Source organism: Panthera uncia, chromosome X (assembly GCF_023721935.1).
Source record: "Panthera uncia isolate 11264 chromosome X, Puncia_PCG_1.0, whole genome shotgun sequence".
Lineage (NCBI taxonomy): Eukaryota > Metazoa > Chordata > Mammalia > Carnivora > Felidae > Panthera > Panthera uncia.
The window spans coordinates 105,767,332-105,786,480 of record NC_064817.1 but is presented as its reverse complement, the minus strand read 5'-3'; the positions used below and the strand labels follow the sequence as shown (position 1 = coordinate 105,786,480).

Below are 19,149 nucleotides of genomic sequence, written 5' to 3'. Positions count from 1 at the left end.
TGTCTGTTTTTTTCTTTTGTCACTGCTTTTGCCTCACTCAGGTTCACAAAATTTACCCTTGTGTTTTCTCCTAAAAATTTCATAATTTTTTGCTCTTACGTTTTGGCCTTTGGTCCACTTTGAGCTGATTTGTGTATATGGTATGAGGTAGGGATCCAATATAATTCTTTTGCATTTGGATATCCAGTTTCCCCAACCCCAGCCTTTTATTTCCAGTTGATCTTCTAACTGTTCTATCCATTAGTGCAATTGGGGTTTTGAGGTCTCCAGTTATTATTGGTGAATTTTCTATTTTTCCTTTCAGTTCTGTCAGATTTGCTTCACATCTTTCCAAGCTCTAGTGTTAGGTATATATACATTTATAATTATAAATTATTGCTGTATTGACACTTAATAATTAGAAAATGGCCTTCTTTGTCTATAGTAACAATTTTTGTCTTAAAATATATTTTGTCTGATATTAGTATAGCCACTCTAGCTCTTTTTCAGTTACTGTTTGCATGGTATATTTTTTCCATCTTTTTACTTTCAGCCTATTTTTGTCTTTGAATATGAAGTGTAACTCTTATATGCAGCATATAGATATCTGACCTTAGATTGGAGTATTTAATCTATTTACACTTAATGTCATTACTGATATGATTGGATTTACATCTGTTATTTTGCTATTTATTTTCTATATCTGTCTCTTTTTTCCCTGTATTCCTCCATTACTGACTTCTTTCGTGTCAAATAGGTATTTTCTAGTTTGTCATTTAAGTCCCTTTTCATTTATTTTGTTTTTACAGTTATTTTCTTAGTGGTTGCCTTGTGGGTTGTAATTAACATCGTAATTTATAGCAATCTAGTTTGGATTAATACCAATGTAATTTCATTAGTATATAAAACATCACTACTACATAACTTTGTTTTCTCTCCCCTCCTTTGTGCTGTTATCGTCCTGCAGTTTACATCTCTACAGTTATAAGCTCATCCACACATATTTATAATTTTTGCTTATGCATTTGTCCTTTAAAACCCAAAGAAGCAAATATTTGCTGAACAAGATACAATAATATTACCTATAGAGTTACCTTTCCTGATGTTCTTCATTTTTTCCTATGGCTTTGGGTTATTGTCTAATGTCCTTTCATTTCAGCCTAAAGGACTCCTTTTAGCATTTCTTGAAGGGCATGTCTAATAGTGACATGCTCCCTTGGCTTTTGTTTACCTGAGAATGTCTTAATTTCACCTTCATTTTTGGAAGGACACTTTTGCCAGATATAGAATTCTTCATGGACGGTTTTTTCTTTGAGTGTTTTCAGTGTGTTATCCCACTGGCTTCTGGGCTTCTTGGTTTCTGATGAGAAATTGGCTGTTAATCTTCTTGAGTATTACTTCTACATGATGAGTTACATTTCTCACTGCTTTCGTGGTTTTCTCATTGTCTTTGACGTTCAGCACACAGGTGTGAGAAATAATAGGCTCAGATCATTATTTAACATACAGAGAGAAACCGAAATTTCACAAAGCAATACAGTGAACGAGTATGCTTTTCTAGAAGCAAGGTAACGTTTCTGAGTGTACAGGTTTGACCTGTACAAAGGAGGTACTGCCTTAATAACAAAAGTGAAGGAACTGTTTTCCCAATTGATGGAAAATAGATCTTATTTCTGGCTGGTATACCTAGAATAAGAAACAGAAGTCAAACTGGGGAAGGGTAGAGTAGAGATGTGTTTTGAAAAGGACAAGGACTGGTTAGCAGTAATAGCAGCCCCCTGCAAGCCCCTGTGGCCCTCAGGTTTTATATTACTTATTGAGACCGTCACGTATTTGCTTTCCATTCGTTACGGTTTCTGCATGAGTGTGAGTACCTAAGTGTGTGAATTTGTTGGGCACTTGGTCCCTGGTATTGTAGATGGTGCATTTATAGCAGAAGGTCTCTGCACTGTCAACTCACAGATGGTGATGCTGGAATTTAGTTCAAGCTTGTGGAATCATCACATACAACTTTACTCATGATGACACTGTAGATGTTCCTGACTCTTTCTGGAAACATGAAAACACAAGATGTCCACCGTCTGAAATGTCAGGGTAGCCCTTAAACATAGTTGCTATTTAAAGATGTATAAATTACAACTAGCCCACCAAAGTTAATCTTTGGGACAGCAACATATTTGAAGTTTTGCTTTAGTTGAAAGGCACTATGACTTACGGATCCAATATTCAGTTTAACAAAATCAGTCAAGTGCTTAAATGTGTATAATAGGAAACAAAATGGAATTATGTTTAACTGAATGCAAACGCAGGGATTTCAGTATGACTAAGTTTCTCTGAGATGTTTTCAACTGGAATATACAGGAAGAGATGAATGGGAGAAAAGGAAGTACCAATATTTTGATGGGTTGATTTACCCACTTAAGAGGGGATGAGATGAGGACTTAGGAAGGTATTATTCGACTACTTCCCCACACCTTCTAGAGAGGAACTCATTATGGACTATATATTTCTTGGGGGCAAGCTCCATGTTCTATATACCACGTGTTCTATATAGCCAACCTAGGTGTTGACTGCCATATGCTCCCAGGGGCCATGTCATCCTCTTGGTACCCTGTGATTTGCCCAGGTTTGGCTAAGGACCCAGGAAAAAGAACCTCATTGCCCTCCTCCTGGACCTAAAAGCATTTTGCAACGCTCAAGTCCCTTTGCCTCTCTCTTATCTTATTTGTCCTAAACTGATTCTCCTATGATAATCCCCAAAGGTTAGGCAGAAAGTTAGCATTATTTGCAGCACTGATATGGTTGAAAAGTTGTACCAACGATTGCCTTTGTGGGCTTGCTGTGCCCATTTGTAAAATGGGGTCCTTAGATCATGTGATCTCTCGGGCCTTTTCTGACTCACTTACCATTCCAAGTCTATGACCTAAATCCCTTAGTAATGTCTTGAATATAATGCTGAGTACTTCTGGGCCCTCAATACATCTAATACCTCCATTTCTCATACTGGACACCATTCCGTGGGAGGTAAGTTCTCTGCTTCCCAACCACCTCCTCCCCTATTATATCTAGCTAGGACCCAAGTCGATTTCTTCAAAGATGAAAATTACCATGGCTGTGTCTGGAAGTCTGTTGGAGCAATATGTTGTTCAGAATGTATGCATATTACCTGGTATGTCAAAAGAGGTTAAACATTGTGGAGGAGAGAAACAGTTGTTGATTTAACAAAATGTTAACAGGCTGTGACTAAAAGGAATCCCAGAGGATGGTGGAGAAGCCCACGTTAAAACTGGTCAAGACATTTGTACCTGCTGAGCTCAGTGAAAAACAAAGGTAGAACCGTAAATATGTGTTGCCTACAGTCTGTTATAAGCTGTCCTTTTTCCCTCCCCCACTTATATTCTCCTATTTCTGCAACTCTATCATTACTATCATCACCCAGTTGTTTTGTGGGATAGGGAAGGAGTCCAGGTAAGACATCCAGCCAAGTCCTTCATCCCAGGAGCAAGCAGAATGTATATACCCCATCCACCAAAGAGAACCAACAGAGAAAATAATTCACCGTAATCTTTACTGACGTATACCTCACCAAAATAGCATGGGATCAAGCCCTGCCCAACACTGAGAACAAATTAGCTGGACTGGGTTCCATGATGCTTTTCCAGACCCTGTGGTTAAATTCTAATAAGCTTCTTAGGAACAACAAGGGGCCTGTCTGAGGAATGGATTTCTAGGCAGAGCCAGTAAGAGAAATGCTTGATGGGGTTTAGAGTCCAAGAATAAGAAGCAATGATGAGAGAGACCCAGATGGGAATGGAAACGATCGTATCTTTACTAGACTTCAACTCTGTGCTGTTCAGAGAAGTGAAATTAAGATATGTTACCAAATGGTGAGTATATAGGTACACTAAATTAGTGAGTGTTTTACTTAGGGGAAAGAGGGTGAGTTTGAAGAATGGATTAGCCAAATGCTTAGTAGAAATGACTTTTGTAAGCATATACAATCAAGCCAGCAGAACCTTGTGCAACTAGAATTTCTTTCTCTTTTATTATAATGTTTATTCATTTTTGAGAGAATGTTGTTCTATCTTTTTTTTTAATGTTTATTTTTGAGACAGAGAGAGACAGAGCATGAACGGGGGAGGGGCAGAGAGAGAGGGAGACACAGAATTGGAAGCAGGCTCCAGGCTCTGAGCCGTCAGCCCAGAGCCCGACGCGGGGCTTGAACTCACGGACCGCGAGATCGTGACCTGAGCTGAAGTCGGACGCTCAACCGACTGAGCCACCCAGGCGCCCCTGTTGTTCTATTTTTGATATTTGTTCATTTTGTGTGTGCTCCATACTAATGGGGGTGGGGCAGAGAGGGGGCGACAGAGGATCCAAAGCTGGCTCTGCCCTGCCAGCAGAGAGCCCCATGCTGGGCTCAAACTCATGAACCGTGAGATCGTGATGTGAGCCGAAGTCAGATGCTTAATCGACTGAGCCACCCAGGTGTCCCTGCAGCTAGAATTTCTGAATGTACAATTGCCTAAGCTCACATGAGAAGAATGATCTCCAACCACTGATGTTAGGATCGCTAATATCAATAGCAAGTCAATGTAAATGCCTGGTTTTTGTTAAAAGACCATGTAACCAAATACGGGATTCTGACAAAGTAGTGCCTATAGTCAAAGTGTTAATGGCCAAGCTTGAGTTGAACTACAACGTTCAGTGATCTCCTTTCAAACCATATGCTAAACAATGACCAAAAGGCAGAGCTCGAATTCCTCTGCTATCGCCATTGCACGTTCCTTCATGCGGTGTTTGACCACTCCATTCAAACCACTGGGGGTACAGAAAGGAAAACTACAGCACGATAAGGAAGTATTTAATAATTTGGTAGCTGAAGTGTATGTCTAGGGTTGTCCATAGCCCTCACAACGTTCCAAAACCCTACTGGTCTTCTGTGACCAGAGTGTTACAAAACCTATACGTGGTGGATCCAGAGAGAGTCAACTGTTCTTGCATCTTCGGTGATGTATTTACCAAATAAAGCACTGTTTTAGAACATAGCCCAACTTTTCACATTTGAAACGATTGCCCCAATCGTTTCTTCGGTTAATCTTCACTCAGGGAGGAGGGCTAAAAAGTACACAAGGGCACCATTCTTTTTGCTTCTTCTGTGTCAATCTCTGAAAGTACGTGATTAAATATGAATATTATAATAATTTTACTCATGCTTCCTGTGGGAGCCCATTTCCCTCTTAAGATTCTATAGCCTAAAACTTGGAAAAGGAAAGGTTTGAAGCTCTCTGACCTCCGAGGAAATACTAATGAGAAACTCAGAATCTAGCTGTTCATCAAGTCCCAGCTAATTTATTTATACCAGATGTACCGGGTCATTTATTATACTTCAGAATAATACAATTTGGCCTTAATTATCTGAAACCTATTTTAAAACTCCTATTTTTCACGTAGTATACCGGAGAAGGAAAACTGTTTCCACTGAAAACCTAGTTTTAAATCCTGATCTAGACCTAGTCTTTAAAGGAAGGAAGCTTTGACAGGAAAACTAGAGGCATCTCAGTGATCCTTGGTGGGCCAGCGGCCTTCCAGAACAATAGTGAACCATGGTTCTCCAGCCATTGAGGTTGATCCTTCAAGCCCCATGCTTGATGACATGGCTAACTGTGGTTCATACACAGAGGTTATTTTTAGAGGCAAGAGTTTTCATTTCCCAAAAGTATAACCACAAGATGTCTATTTGGAATGGATCAGATTTATACTAGGACAATAGTAAAAGCTCAGATTATGCCTGTGTAACCTCAGTTCCCTGAGGAAGTATGTAATATTTTGGTACTCTCTTACCCTGGGATCCTTGCCCTCTGTCAATGGCCCTCATCTAACTGAGGCAATTGCTTTGGAAACCGAGCGGCGCTGTGGGGTTTCACAGATGTCTTCCAAGTAAGTTTTCCTTACGGGAGAAGTCTTATTTTGTCCTTATGGCTTTTCACGATGATTTAAAACTGACGTAGGGACAACAATTCAGTAATCTTCAGCAATGGTGGTAGCCAGAGTCCGAGGCTTCCAGAGAGAAATTGGATTTGGTGGCCTGCAAGGGCACCCTGCTGCACCTGCATTTTGTGGCCACCCCTGACGAATCAGCCTGATCTGGCCAGCTTCTCGAGTCCAGGCCAGCCTTGCCTCCAGCCTTACAACTGGGACGGGACTTCGTGGGACTTTTGGCCCCTTAAACTGAGATTTAGTCTACCAGGCTAGAGACCTGAAAGGCAGGCATTACAGGCGCACCTGGGTGGCTCAGTCAGTTAAGCGTCTGGCTCTCGATTTCTGCTCGGGTCATGATCTCGTGGTTTGTGGGTTTGAGCCCTGCATCAGGCTCTGTGCTGACAGTGTGGAGCCTGCTTGGGATTCTCTCTCTCCCTCTCTCTGCCTCTCCCCCACCCTCTCTCTCTCTCTCTCTCTCTCAAAATAAATAAATATACTTTCAAAAAAAAAAAAAAGAGGAAGGCATTACCGAGCCCAGAGTTAGCACACACAAGCTGACTAATCTAGCAAACAGAATATTCACCGGAAATTATAAGAAGCTCACTGGGTGGCCTTGAGAATCCCATCCAGCCACTTACTGTTTTGGTTGGCCACATCCCTTTGGGTGAGTTGGTTCATTTGTCTAGATGCTTTTTTTAAATTTTATTTTAAGTAGCCTCCATGCGAAGACTCAGACTCATGACCCTGAGATCGAGAGTCACACGCTCCACGACTGAGCCAGCCAGGTGCCCCTGACTTCACCTCACTTTATCAGAGTAAGAGACTCCTTCAACCGGAGCAGGATATGGTACCTGCCTCTCAGGATTGCCCTAATAAAGTGGATGCTGGCAGTCGGTCACTCAGTCTATGTGTCTATCTGTGTAGCGTCAGTGATCTGAGGGCTCCCTGGCAGGAATCGGCTATTTCCATACCAGAGCAATAGCAGTGGCCTGTCAGAGCAGGGTTGCAGAGATGGGGAGTGGGAGAGATCTCAAGGTGGTGAATAAATTGCTTATTTACTTTGTCAACCCATTGGCCCGTTCATTCGTTCAGTTACCAAGCATTTCCTAAGCACCTACTACGTCTCAGGCACTGTTTGAGTCCCAGGACCGTGCCCTTTCCCAGTTAATGATGGAGTACAGAAGCTCGCATCTCTGACTCCACTCCAAATTCTACCGGCCTTACATTAGCTCCCCTTAACCAGTTGTCAAGCTAAACACGGGTACATCGTCTCACACCGCTCTCAGCAACCATTACCTTATTTGTAAAAGGAGGCTAATAACACTTGCCCTGCTGCCTCATGGGGGTCCTGGACGGATCAACTGAGAAAGCAGATATGGAAGTACCTTTAATTATAAAAATGATAAAATGCTGACAGCAGTGACGCATTAAGATTTTTCTGAGGGCCTGCCGTGTTCCACAGAACGAACCCTGCCCAGACTGCGACTGAATGTCAACGGATACCAACATTTCAGAATTCCTCTCCTTCAGAGACTCAGATATATAGGAATATATCGGTTTTAATATATATCATCGTGGGAACACTTACTGTGCGCCAGATACTAAGCTCGTGCTTTACACGGATTACCTCGTTTAATCCCCACAGCAATGTAGTGATACACACACGTAGTGTTATACCCGTTTTATAGATAAGGAACATCAGGGGTTTTAGAGGGGTTCAAGAGCAACTCGTTTATAGTAACAAAGCTGGGAAATGATAGAGTCTAGATTTGAATGCGAGTTTTCTGACTCTAGAGTGTGAGCTTTTAACCACCGTGCGCTACCCCCTCTCGGAAGAGAACAAGACTCCATACGGTTCTCAGCTATTGGGAATAGTACCGTCATTTTTTTGTATTTTCTTTTAAAGCAGCGGACAGCTTCCCAAAAGTGCAGAGAACCATTTCTACCGCGCAGAGGGAGCCCCGCTGAAATCGTTTCCATTTTTTCTCCAGTTTGCTTCTTTCACATCCTGGTTGGTTTTACCATCTAGACATTGATTTAATCAGGAGGACTTAACGCGCACAGGTTTCAGTGCCACGTTAACAAACGTCAAGCGAAAATCGGGGGAGCTGGACGTGGGGGAGAAAGCGTGTGCTGTGAACGAGAGGCAGGCGTGGGAGCCAGGGCCGGACAGGAGCGTATCTGGGTGTGGGCGGCCTTCTTACTGATTCCATATGGAAACCCAGCTCGAGCAGGTCTGTGTGCTCTTCACCGCTAACATCTCTGCGTGCGTCCTCCGAGCACAGACCCTCCTCTCCCCGGGAGCATCCAGATGGGTTTCCTCCGGAGCTCTGGTGGCGCAGTCGGTTAGCGGGTGTTGCTCACGGAAAAGAGTTTCCTCAGACTCCTCAAAGACTTCCACTCAGCCTTGTCTCTGGCGGCTCGGCGTTTGGCCGTGGAGCGCTCCTTCTTTTGCCTTACGGGGCATTCGTAATAAGCTTTTCGTGTCTCCTTCTGTGGCTGCTACTTCTCCTCCTCCTCCTCCTCCCCTTCTTCCTCTTCGAGATCGTCGTCATCCTCGGCAGCAGAGCTAGCACGTTCGAGAACTTAGTACCTTGCCAGGCAACGTGGCAAACACCTTACACGCAGCTATCTATTTATTTGTTCGCTCATCCACTTAATGAATATTTGTTGAACTTTCACTTTGAACCAAACGCTGCGCTATATACGTGCTGGTAATCGAAACGGACCAGCGCCCCTTCTGTAACTCTAGGGGGATTTATAATTCCCAACTGTGGAAAGTTCTATGACGGAAGGATACATGGGACCGTGAAAGGTGAATGAATAGCATCATCTTCCATTTTACAGGTAAGGAAACCGAAGCTCAGAGAGATTGAGTAAGTTGCCCGAAGTAACACAGCCGGGAAGTAGGCTGAGTGGAGATTCAGATCCACGCTGGTCAGATTCCAAAGCTCACACTCTTAACTGCTATACTTTATTGCCTCTCCAATGTGTGAAGCGCATATATAGCCATTAATTCCAGCCCCGTACATTTGGGTTCTGGCTGCATCTCAAATGTGTGGAGTTGCAATTGTTTCCAATTAGTTGTGGCTGCGGTTTGGTGCATTTATTCAAAGAAAGTGTGCATGCAGAACAGAGGTCACGTGCCCTGAGTCCTGTGGATGTGCACGACGTATAAATAATAATGGCATTCCAGAAAAGCTGGGATTCATCGGAATCGCCGCATTTGTTTCCCATTAGCTTATGCTACTCAAATACAAACAGTAAAGCATGTGTTTACATTGCTATGGACATGGAAAGCCGGGCCCCCCAAAGCATTCCTTGCAGGTTGTATAAAGCTTAGCATCCAAATAGTTCAGAATCAGTTTTGTAAGCCCAGCTTAATAGCTTTAAAATGTAACCTGGATTCCAGATATTGAAAAACCGCCCAGAGAGAGGTATGCGAGTGGCCCAAAGAGACAAGACCAGCTAAATCCTCAAACTATGTACCAAGCCCCATATTTGCAGTTATCTGTTTTGTTTCTTATCCTTTATTTTTAAAAAAGCTAAAGAGCTTAAAGTCCAGAAAACTCTTAGCCACGGAGCAGCAGTAATGGAATTTTTCATTCTATTCTAACCAGCTGTCTGAAGCTTTTCAAAACAAACCTGTTTATGATGAGATCGTTTGGTTATTTAAGACCGTGTAAGATGGCAAGGCTGGGAAAAACAAGTGGGAGGCATCCAACACCATTATCTCCCCCTCCCCGGTCTCCCAGCCAATAGCAAAAGGCTTTCCCATCAAGCTATAGTTCACAGCTAGCATCTGAGAAGGTGAGATTGAACTGGAAATCGTCTCGGGTAACTAAGACGGCAAAACTGTGAGATGAGGGCTCCATTCGTTGATGTCTTTGCCTAACACAGCATGTTTTTGTTGAAGGGCTCTTGGCTTGGAAGCAGAGGCCTTTATTTTTATTTATTTTAAGTTTTTATTGGCTTGTTTGTTTGTTTTTGAAATAACCTCTATGCAAGCGTGGGGCTCGAACTCGTGACCCCGAGATCGAGAGTTGCACGCTCCACCGACCGAGCCAGCCAGGCGCCCCCAGAAGCCTTCATTTTTGACGAGGTCTCCATCACTTACTCAGGGACTTGGCCAAGTTATGTCCTGTCTCTGAGCCTCAGCGTCCTCCCTTGATGTGGGAAATAGGGATGGTAATCTTCCTCGTTGCACAAATTGGCGGTGGGGATCGGAGGAGTCCATTAGAGAGCGTATGTTAAACCCTAGCACAGTGTGTGGCTGATAAGGTCCATATCTTTGCAATCAAGATAATTCCAAGAGGCACGTTATTTATACCATATAGACAGATCAAGAGTGGCTGCTCTCCCTGGTCTAATTTCAACATATTTGATCCCCCTAAGAACAACAAGTATGTTCTTTGATCTTTGTTCTCCTGCCAAGCAAGCCCGAAAAGAGCTTTGGCCAACTCACATCGTCCCATGCCACAATATTCTTTTGTTATCCTGGTTATGGTTTCAAGAATGTGAAATTGCTGTATTCTGGGAAGCCCTCTTTTCTCTTACACCGTGGTTCTAATTTTCTTAAGTAATTATTCCAGGCTTTTTGTTTCCTTTTATCGCACAGCCCCGAGTACCTGTTCCAAAGCTAACTTTAAATATTTCACTTTCTAATCAAATGAACTCACTCACCTTTACACAAGGGTATTTTCATTAACTACAAAGACAAAAGGTCATGATGTCTGTACTTAAGTGAAAGGGAAATCATCAGATGGAATTTACTTTTTGAGAAAAAATGGTTTGAAGAGCACATATTAAGGATTCAAACACGCATGAGGCTGAGGTGACTCTTCATCGAACAGGATTTCAGAGGGTTTCTGGGAAGTCGAGTGACACTGGAGCAGCCTTTCTTAAAGTGATTCGCTCGTGGCATGATGGTGGGGGGCAGAACCAGTTGAAAGTGCTCTATCTGGGCCTACTAAATCAGAGGCTCTGTGGATGGGGCCCAGGAGCCTGAGCTTTTAACAGGTATCTTAGGTGATCCTTACAGACATTGTAGACTCACTCCTATGCTGTATAAAAGTGGACGTATGCTTTTTAAGGTTTTATTTTTTAAAAGTAATCTGTACTCCCACCATGGAGCTTGAACTCACAGCTCTGAGATCAAGAGTCATAAGCTCTACCAACGGAGCCAGCCAGGCGTCCCTAAACAATGTATATTCTCTTTGACCCAGTGATCCTACTAGTGGGAAACTAAGGAAATAATCCAAAATATGGGAAGAGTTATGTGACAGCTCCTGGTGCTTCATTTTTACTTACAAGAACAAAAAAATGAGAAGCAATGTCAATGTTCAGTATTAGGAGCACAGTTAAGTGAATCTCGGTAGATTCCTTAAAGGCACTGTGTAGGTGTTTTACAACATTTAAAGCGTTGCTTTCACCACATTTATTCATTACAACAATTCTATGAGGCAGGCATTATTTTCCTCATTTTACAGATGAGGACTCCGAGGTTTAGGGGGAATAAACAGCAGGTAGTAAATGGGGGAAAAAAGCTAACAATGGGGGAAACCAGGATTCTAATCCAAGTCAGTCTGATTCTAAAATCCAAATTCACCTCTTTAAAACTGTAGGCGTTACAAAGAAGCCCACCTTTGAAAACACAAATGTTGTTTATTAGAGTTGGGGAATTCGGGATTTTTCCTGATTTCTCTTTCCTTTCACCTTGGTATATTATATGGATACTTATATAGTTAAAGTATTAGACTATAAATAAAAAAATGATGGTATATTTAAACAACTGTGAGAGTCTCATGGGGCTCAACCAGAGTTTCAAGGAGGGGAGTAGCTGTAGAAAAAGCTGGCTGTGAAAAAGGCCTTGGACACGTCCCACTAAAGCATGCCAAGCATTGCGTGGCAGAAATGTCAGGCTTATAGAATGATTATGGGGGTGGTGGGGTGAAATAATCAGACCTGTGTTTTAATAAGATAGTTTACATTGATAACCATTATTCTGAGCCTTGGCTTTTAAAAAGCTATCAGGATAGTGTCCTTTGAAAATGGCAAGCAGTTAATCAAAAGCATTAGGCACCTAAAGTTAACCGATTGTGTGCGAGGCCCTCATAACTTTCTTTTTATAAAGTGAGTGTTCAGTCTGGAAGACATTGTAAAGAGTGAGAGAGGGAACAAAAAGGTCAATATTGTGAATTGTAATTAGCTGATTTGATTTCGGTGCCAGATTCCCGGCTGTACGAAATCCACAATGTCGCTGGCAATTCTTCATCGCGGACACGTTACCCTTCTTTCAACACTCTGGAGCTTCAGACTCTTCTTTAGGACTTTCTGCATTAATAATAGTTGTCTAGATTTGAATTTGTTTTCTCAATGTGTGAGGGTTAGGCGCACTGGCAGATGTCTGTGCAATGGTTTCAACGTATACCGTAATCCTTCAATGTGGAAGTTGTCTCCAGAATGGGAGTCTCATGTAAGACTAAAGAAGTAATCTCGCTGGCAAGATTTTAAAGTCTTTTTAATTGCACTTAAAAAAAAATTGAGGGGCTCCTGGGTGGCTCAGTTTGGTTAAGTGTCCGACTTCAGCTCAGGTCATGATCTCGTAGTTCGTGAGTTTGAGCCCCGCGTCAGGCTCCGTGCTGATGGCTGGGAGCCTGGAGTCTGCTTCGGATTCTGTGCCTCCCTTTCTCTGCCCTTCCCCCACTCATGTTGTCCCTCTCTCTCTCTCTCTCTCTCTCTCTCTCAAAAATAAATAAACATCAAAACATTTTTTAAAAAAAAATAATAAAGCAATCAGCTATATACTTAAGATTAGAGTATTTAAAAAAAAAAATTGAACTACCAGAGAATATTAGGAGCATTGTACATGGGGTCGGAAAACGGCCTCTCAAAGATTAGCTATAGATCGTAGCTGGGGTCATCCAGAGTTTTAGCTAGTCATTCACAAGTTCTTCTGTAATTAATCTGTGCTTTGGCTTTCTCCTTTTCCATGAGGTTGTGGAACCTTTGAAAGAATTAAAGATACTGTGCCAATTTATTTTGCTTCCATTCAATAGCACATTTATTGAGTACCTATTAGGTGCCAGACATCGCCCTAAATGTAACGAGGTTCAAAGATAAATAAGACTGAGCCCCTGCACAGCTCCCAGTCTGGTGATACAGCAAAGTCACACGTACAAATAAATAAGACCAGGCTGCATACATAAGATGCTGTTTAGGAGGTACAGACAAAGGAAGCGGTGGTGGAAAAAAGAAAGGGAGAACAGGGGCACCTGGCTGGCTCAGTCGGTTGAGCATCTGACTTCAGCTCAGGTCATGATCTCATAGGTCATGAGTTTGAACCCCACATCAGGGGTGGTTCAGAGCCAGCTTGGGATTCTCTGTCTCCCTCCCTCTCTTTCTCTTTCAACAAATAAACGTCAAAAAAGTTCCTTAAAAAAAGGAAAGGAAGAGCCATAATGACCATCTGTGGTAGCCAGGAAGACTTAAGGAAGTGGCATTTGAACTCGGCTTATTAGAAGGATGGAGTGCTTTCAATAGATAGAAATGAAAGCAGCTCATACTAGGTGCTCAATTAATGTGTGCTGACGAGGCTAATGACAGACACAGATATGAGATGTGCTTGAGAAATAGCAAGTTTACTAACCCAGATCCAATTGCAAATTCCCCTTATATGAAGCAATTCTAATTCAGGTAATCCATGACGTACATGAAGGTCATTTTTTTTGAAAATTAACCTAAAAAGGCTTACATCAAAAGCAATTTTCTCATACGAAGTCATGGTAAAGAAGGAGATCAGGGTGTAGTGGGTCAAACTGAAGTGACGTTAGCAGTGTTCAAAGAATGGTTTCTGGACCCTGGTGATCCATGAAGCCTAGGGATCCGCAAGGTCAAAATCACCTGCAAAACAGTACCACGATGTTATTTTGCCCTTTTCACTGTGCCGATACTTGTGCCAATGGTGTGAAAGCACTGGTGAGTACAACAGTCAGCACCACAGTGTGAATCAAAGCAGTGACACCGGGGCACCTGCGTGGCTCAGTGGGTTAAGGGTCCAAATTCGGCTCAGGTCATGATCTCGTGGTTTGTGAGTTCAAGCCCCGTGTCGAGCTCTGTGCTGAGAGCTCAGAGCCCGGAGCCTGCTTCGGATTCTGTGTCTCCCTCTCTCTCTGCCCCTCCCCTGCGCGCTCTCTCTCTCTCTCTCTCTCTCTCTCTCTCAAAAATAAATACACATTAAAAATTTTAATTAAAAAAGAATATCATGGCTGGAGCACCTGGCTGGCTCAGGTGGTAGAACATGCAACACTTGATCTTGGGGTCATGAGTTCGAGCCCCACACTGGACACAGAGATAACTTAAAAAAAAAAAAAAGCCATGGCTGAAGCAGTAAAATGATTAGTTTATTAAACTATAACCCCTGAGTATCCTTGTAAAAAATATTGTTACAAAATGCAAAGTAATTTAAGGTATTTCTGCTGCACACTGTGTGGATGTGTGTCTCAAGGAAAAGCACTTGTAAGATCACTTAAGCTAGGAGCTAAACTGGCCTCATCTTTCATGGAACACCATTTTTATTTCCGATAATACCTGACAAACTATGGTTATACAGACTTGGGTATTTGCTAGGCATTTTCTTTGAAAGGAATAAAGAGAACCCATCAGTTAGAGGAAAAGCTGACAGCATTTGTTGCCAATGAGAAAATTTAAACTTTCAAGAGAAACTCAACATTTTAGAAAATCCGTATTTGCCACTGTGAGCTTGAGAGCTTCCCAATGCTTCGACTTTTCCTGATGAGATTGGAGATGATGTAATTAATAAATGTGCTTTTTTTATGTCTCATATAATAAGAGGTGTTGACATTTGGAAAACCTACATAGCTCAGTGAACCAATATATTTTTTTAATTTTTTTTTAATGTTTATTTATTTTTGAGACAGAGAGAGACAGAGCATGAACGGGGGAGGGGCAGAGAGAGGGAGACACAGAATCAGAAGCAGGCTCCAGGCTCTGAGCCATTAGCCCAGAGCCCGACGCGGGGCTCGAAGTCACAGACCGTGAGATCGTGACCTGAGCCGAAGTCGGATGCTTAACCGACTGAGCCACCCAGGCGCCCCGAACCAATATTTTTTTAATGTTTATTTACTTTTTGAGAGAAAGAGAGAGACAGAGTGTGAGCAGGGAGGGGCAGAGAGAGAGGGAGACCCAGAATCCAAAGCAGGCTCCAGGCTTTGAGCCATCAGCACAGAGCCCGACGCAGGGCTCGAACTCACGAACCGTGAGATCATGACCTGAACTGAAGTCGGTCGCTTAACCCACTGAGCCACCCAGGCACCCCTCAGTGAACCAGTACTTTTGGATGAACCCCTGTATGACGATACAAAATGGGTAAAAGGTCCATTCAAAGTTCAGAACATACCAATGGATTTTAATGGAACAGAACATGAAAAGTATATTCATGTGGTTTCATATTGCACATTGTGAGGAACTTTCCCCCCTTGTTGAGAGTGTCTATGAAGTATCAATGACAAATAGTGACAGTTATCTGAAAAGGCTACTAACGCACTTCTCCTTTGCCACTACATTTCTGTGAGACCTGGATTTTCTACAGATATTTCAACTAAAACCACATGTAACAACAGATTGAACGGAGAAGCAGATATGATGATCTAGCTTCCATATTAAGCTGGACTTTAAAAGACATTTGCAAAAATGTACAACAACGCCACCCTTCCTTCTAACTCCCTTATGTCAGGGAAAAATCTATTTCTTTTTCATTAGAAAACGGTATTTCTGTGAGCACATCGCGGGTTTGTTACTGTTCTGTTTAGACAAGTTATTAGGTATTTTTTACATTTCTCAGATATAATTTCTAAGGTAGTAAGTGTCAGTAGATATAACTTGTATAAACAGAAGTTCTCTGATATTCCAAGTAAGAGTAAAAGGGGTTCTGAGACCAAAAAGTTGGAGAGTCACTGGTCTAGCTTGTCCTGGCCTATGCATCTGTATTATACATTTAGGGTACATTTACATTTACATTTACATTTACATGTAGGGTGGGGAGGGTCAGAGAGGGTGCATTAGAGCTACAGAATAGAAATGGTGCTTGAGTGGGAGATGGTGGGTGGTTTGGCTTCTCTGACACCATTGGACTTTCCCTTCCTTGCTTGAAAAAGAAACAAAGCCACCGTCACATGTCTCTACGGTACACAGCTTGTTTCAACTAGATCTTGGTGTAGCAGCTAAATCACAAGTAAAGAACATACAAGAATACTTTGCAGTGACAGTGAACACAGATAACAGAAACCACAGAAACCGAGATGTGTCGGTGCCTGTGTTTTATTTTTCTGGATACCTCTTGCGCAATTGCAAAGATCTCATTTTCGGTAGATCCAGCATCTTCTGTTGGCCATTATTTAAAACTAGGAAGTGGGCCTGACATTTAAGACTGAGAGCGGATGGTGGGGCAGCAATAGAGGACGCTGCAATACAGCCTCGGAGAGAGATGAAGCAGAAAAGCGAAATGGGGTCTGAGAACTGCCCCCACAGACCATTGATGCTGGGAGCTGGGCTTTTGGGTCAGTGGAGAGATTTGGGGGAGGTGGGAGTCACATAAAATTAGACGTTGACCACATAACTGAAAAGTCAGACACAAAACACACGTGTCTCTTAGTGGGCGTGTTACCTACAATAAAGCAAAACGAATCTCAAACCATCTTATTGAAATCGTGGAAGGGGGAGAGATTTTTAAAGCTTTTCTGGTGCTCAAGACATGGTATGTGGCAATTAATTGTAAGTATTCATTTAAAATGTGTGTAAAATGTCATTGCTGGTCTCTTCTTCTAGTGGGAAGCGTTTGTTATTTTAATTTGGCGAATGGGAACGTAGGGGGCTTCTATAGGGGTCTTGTCTGATCTTGGTGTCCTCTCGGCCGATAAATATGCTTTGCCTATACATCCTAAGTTTCTCATCGGTGAGTGCTACGACGGAGGCTTTTGGGAAATTCAATCCCATGGTATGGAAAAGTCTGATGCGGTATACGCTCTAGCTACCGGGTGGTGGAACGTCCCAGACTATAAGCAGTTTACACCTATCTGCATTTGAAAAATGCTTTTTCAAAGCCCCTGTGTAGTTCATTCACCATTTTTTTAACGCCTCCTGCTAGCAAGACACAGTTTCAGACCTACCTGAGAAATCTCAAGCGCGGTACGTTTCTGGTCGTTTCTTGCAGCTCCTGAGGACCATGTCTGTGCCCAAAGGTAGAGTTCTGGATAAAACCCTTGACGAGGAAGGGCTTGAAAGTGGCGACTGTGGCGACGATGAAGACGAGTGCATCGGGGGCTCGGGGGACGGCACCACGAAAGTGAGGAACCAGCTCCGCTTCCTTGCAGGTGCGTGTGAGCGCCAGCGCGTCTGAGCAAAAATGGCCGTGCTCGCAGAGTCAACTGACTCTGCTCTCTATAACTTTCCACGAGTCCCTGCAACATAGAATGCCTTCAACTCTGCAAGGAAATAGTATATTCTAGAAAAATAAAGTTTTCAGGTAGGCTTCTTTTTTTTTTTTTTTTTTTTTTCCCATCTCTGGACCCGGGTAGATTCAAAGGGTAACTTCCTGTTTGTTATTTTATCCTCTGAAATGAGCTGACCTAATCACGTGGCTCTGTTTCCCGTTGGACATTTCCTTGGTTCCTCTCAGTTATAAAAAGCAACGCAGTCTTCGGAGTCTAGTGAAAACCAGCAGTGAGGTAACCTTGGAAGGAAGCATAAGAATACCGTTCCTGTTTCTGTCCTCATACCATTGCTCATGTGTATTTCGGTAGAGATGCTCCTCTTTTGACCCGTCTTAAATTACACCCATCCCTCCGCTGTATGTTGACTAAACTGGCATTAAAACTTAATACTTTTTCAAAAAAAAATTACAGCCATCCCTCAAAATGCATTTCAAGTTGGCTGAAGTAAAAAAGAAAAAAAGGAAAAAGCTTTAGGGAGAGAGCGAACTTGTATTTGCACTCTGGCTCTCTTCCTCCTAAGACTTCACTCCCTTGTTCACCAAACGGGGGTCATTGCCCTGACTTCACAGGACTACCGCAGGATTAAATCAGGAAGGCAAAGTCGTACAGCATCTAGCCTGGTACCTACCACATTCTTGGTGCTCCATAATTGTTAGTTTCCTTGAATGAAATCTTTCACAACCAGGCTACACGTGTCTCCGTCCTCTCTGAATTACTAACACAAACTCTACCAATGCTTTCCAGAAATAGTCTGCAGTGGCCCCCACGTTCCATTCCTAGGGCACAACGCGATCACCCAGAGGCTGGCATCTTATAATCCAGACCATCTTATAATCTAGACAATTGTAGAAAGACTGAAATCTGCTTTGTATTTTGCTACCCAAGAAAGCTTTCAGTCATCTAAAGCTTGCCTGCCTGATTCTTCAAAATATTGACTGGTCCCGGCATTGATCCTTGGGGCACACCAATTTTCCTACTTCTCCAAAAATGCCCCTGCCTATCCCTGCCCTTGCTTTTCTGCCTATAAGCCACTTCCCTATCCTTGTCAGAACACTACTCCACAGTTCCATGGTGACTTAACTTTTTTCAACAGTGTTTGGTAGGGGACCTTGTCAAGGGCCTTTTCAAAATCTAAATAGATTACATCCACTGGTTTTCCTTTGTCCACATGCACATTTATCCTCTCAAAGAATTCTAGTCAATTAGTTAGGCATGATTAACCCTAAGTGCTTTGTAAACTGTAAAACACTACACAAATGGTGGTTAATTTAATTTACAGGAAAAATGATGCCTTACCCCCAATAGGTTACACTTGGCTAACATGTTCAGTGATCCTACCAGCCTGGAGCTCCTTCGGTCCCCTTTGAAATGTTTCTCATGGAGAGGAGACTCATTGGCAATCTGCCAGGTTCATGGCACAATAGCTGTTTGGAACGACAAGCCATATACTTTGGTCAGCTGTTACACAATTTTACCCCAAATCTGGGTAGATGCCATCTGGTCCTGGTGATTCATCAACATCCATTTAGTCAACTAGGCTTGGAACACTCTGTGCGTTTACTGCCGTCTCACTTAGAATTCCAGATTCCTTCCTCCAAAACACAACTTGAGAATAAAAAAACAAGGCTCAGAGTGGGTTCAGACTCTATTCTGTCTCCCTCTTGTCCCCGCCCAGACC

The 19,149-nt window shown here is 42.7% G+C and overlaps 1 protein-coding gene across 1 annotated transcript in view; it reads left to right on the top strand.

Annotated features, from left to right (window-relative positions):
* The window catches only part of GPC3 (glypican 3), a 422,044-nt gene that overhangs the window by 355,988 nt on the left and 46,907 nt on the right, over positions 1-19,149 (top strand). The window contains exon 7 of the mRNA XM_049644836.1: positions 17,192-17,351. Within this exon, the coding sequence (XP_049500793.1) occupies positions 17,192-17,351 (160 nt within the window). The remainder of the gene's footprint in view (positions 1-17,191; positions 17,352-19,149) is intronic.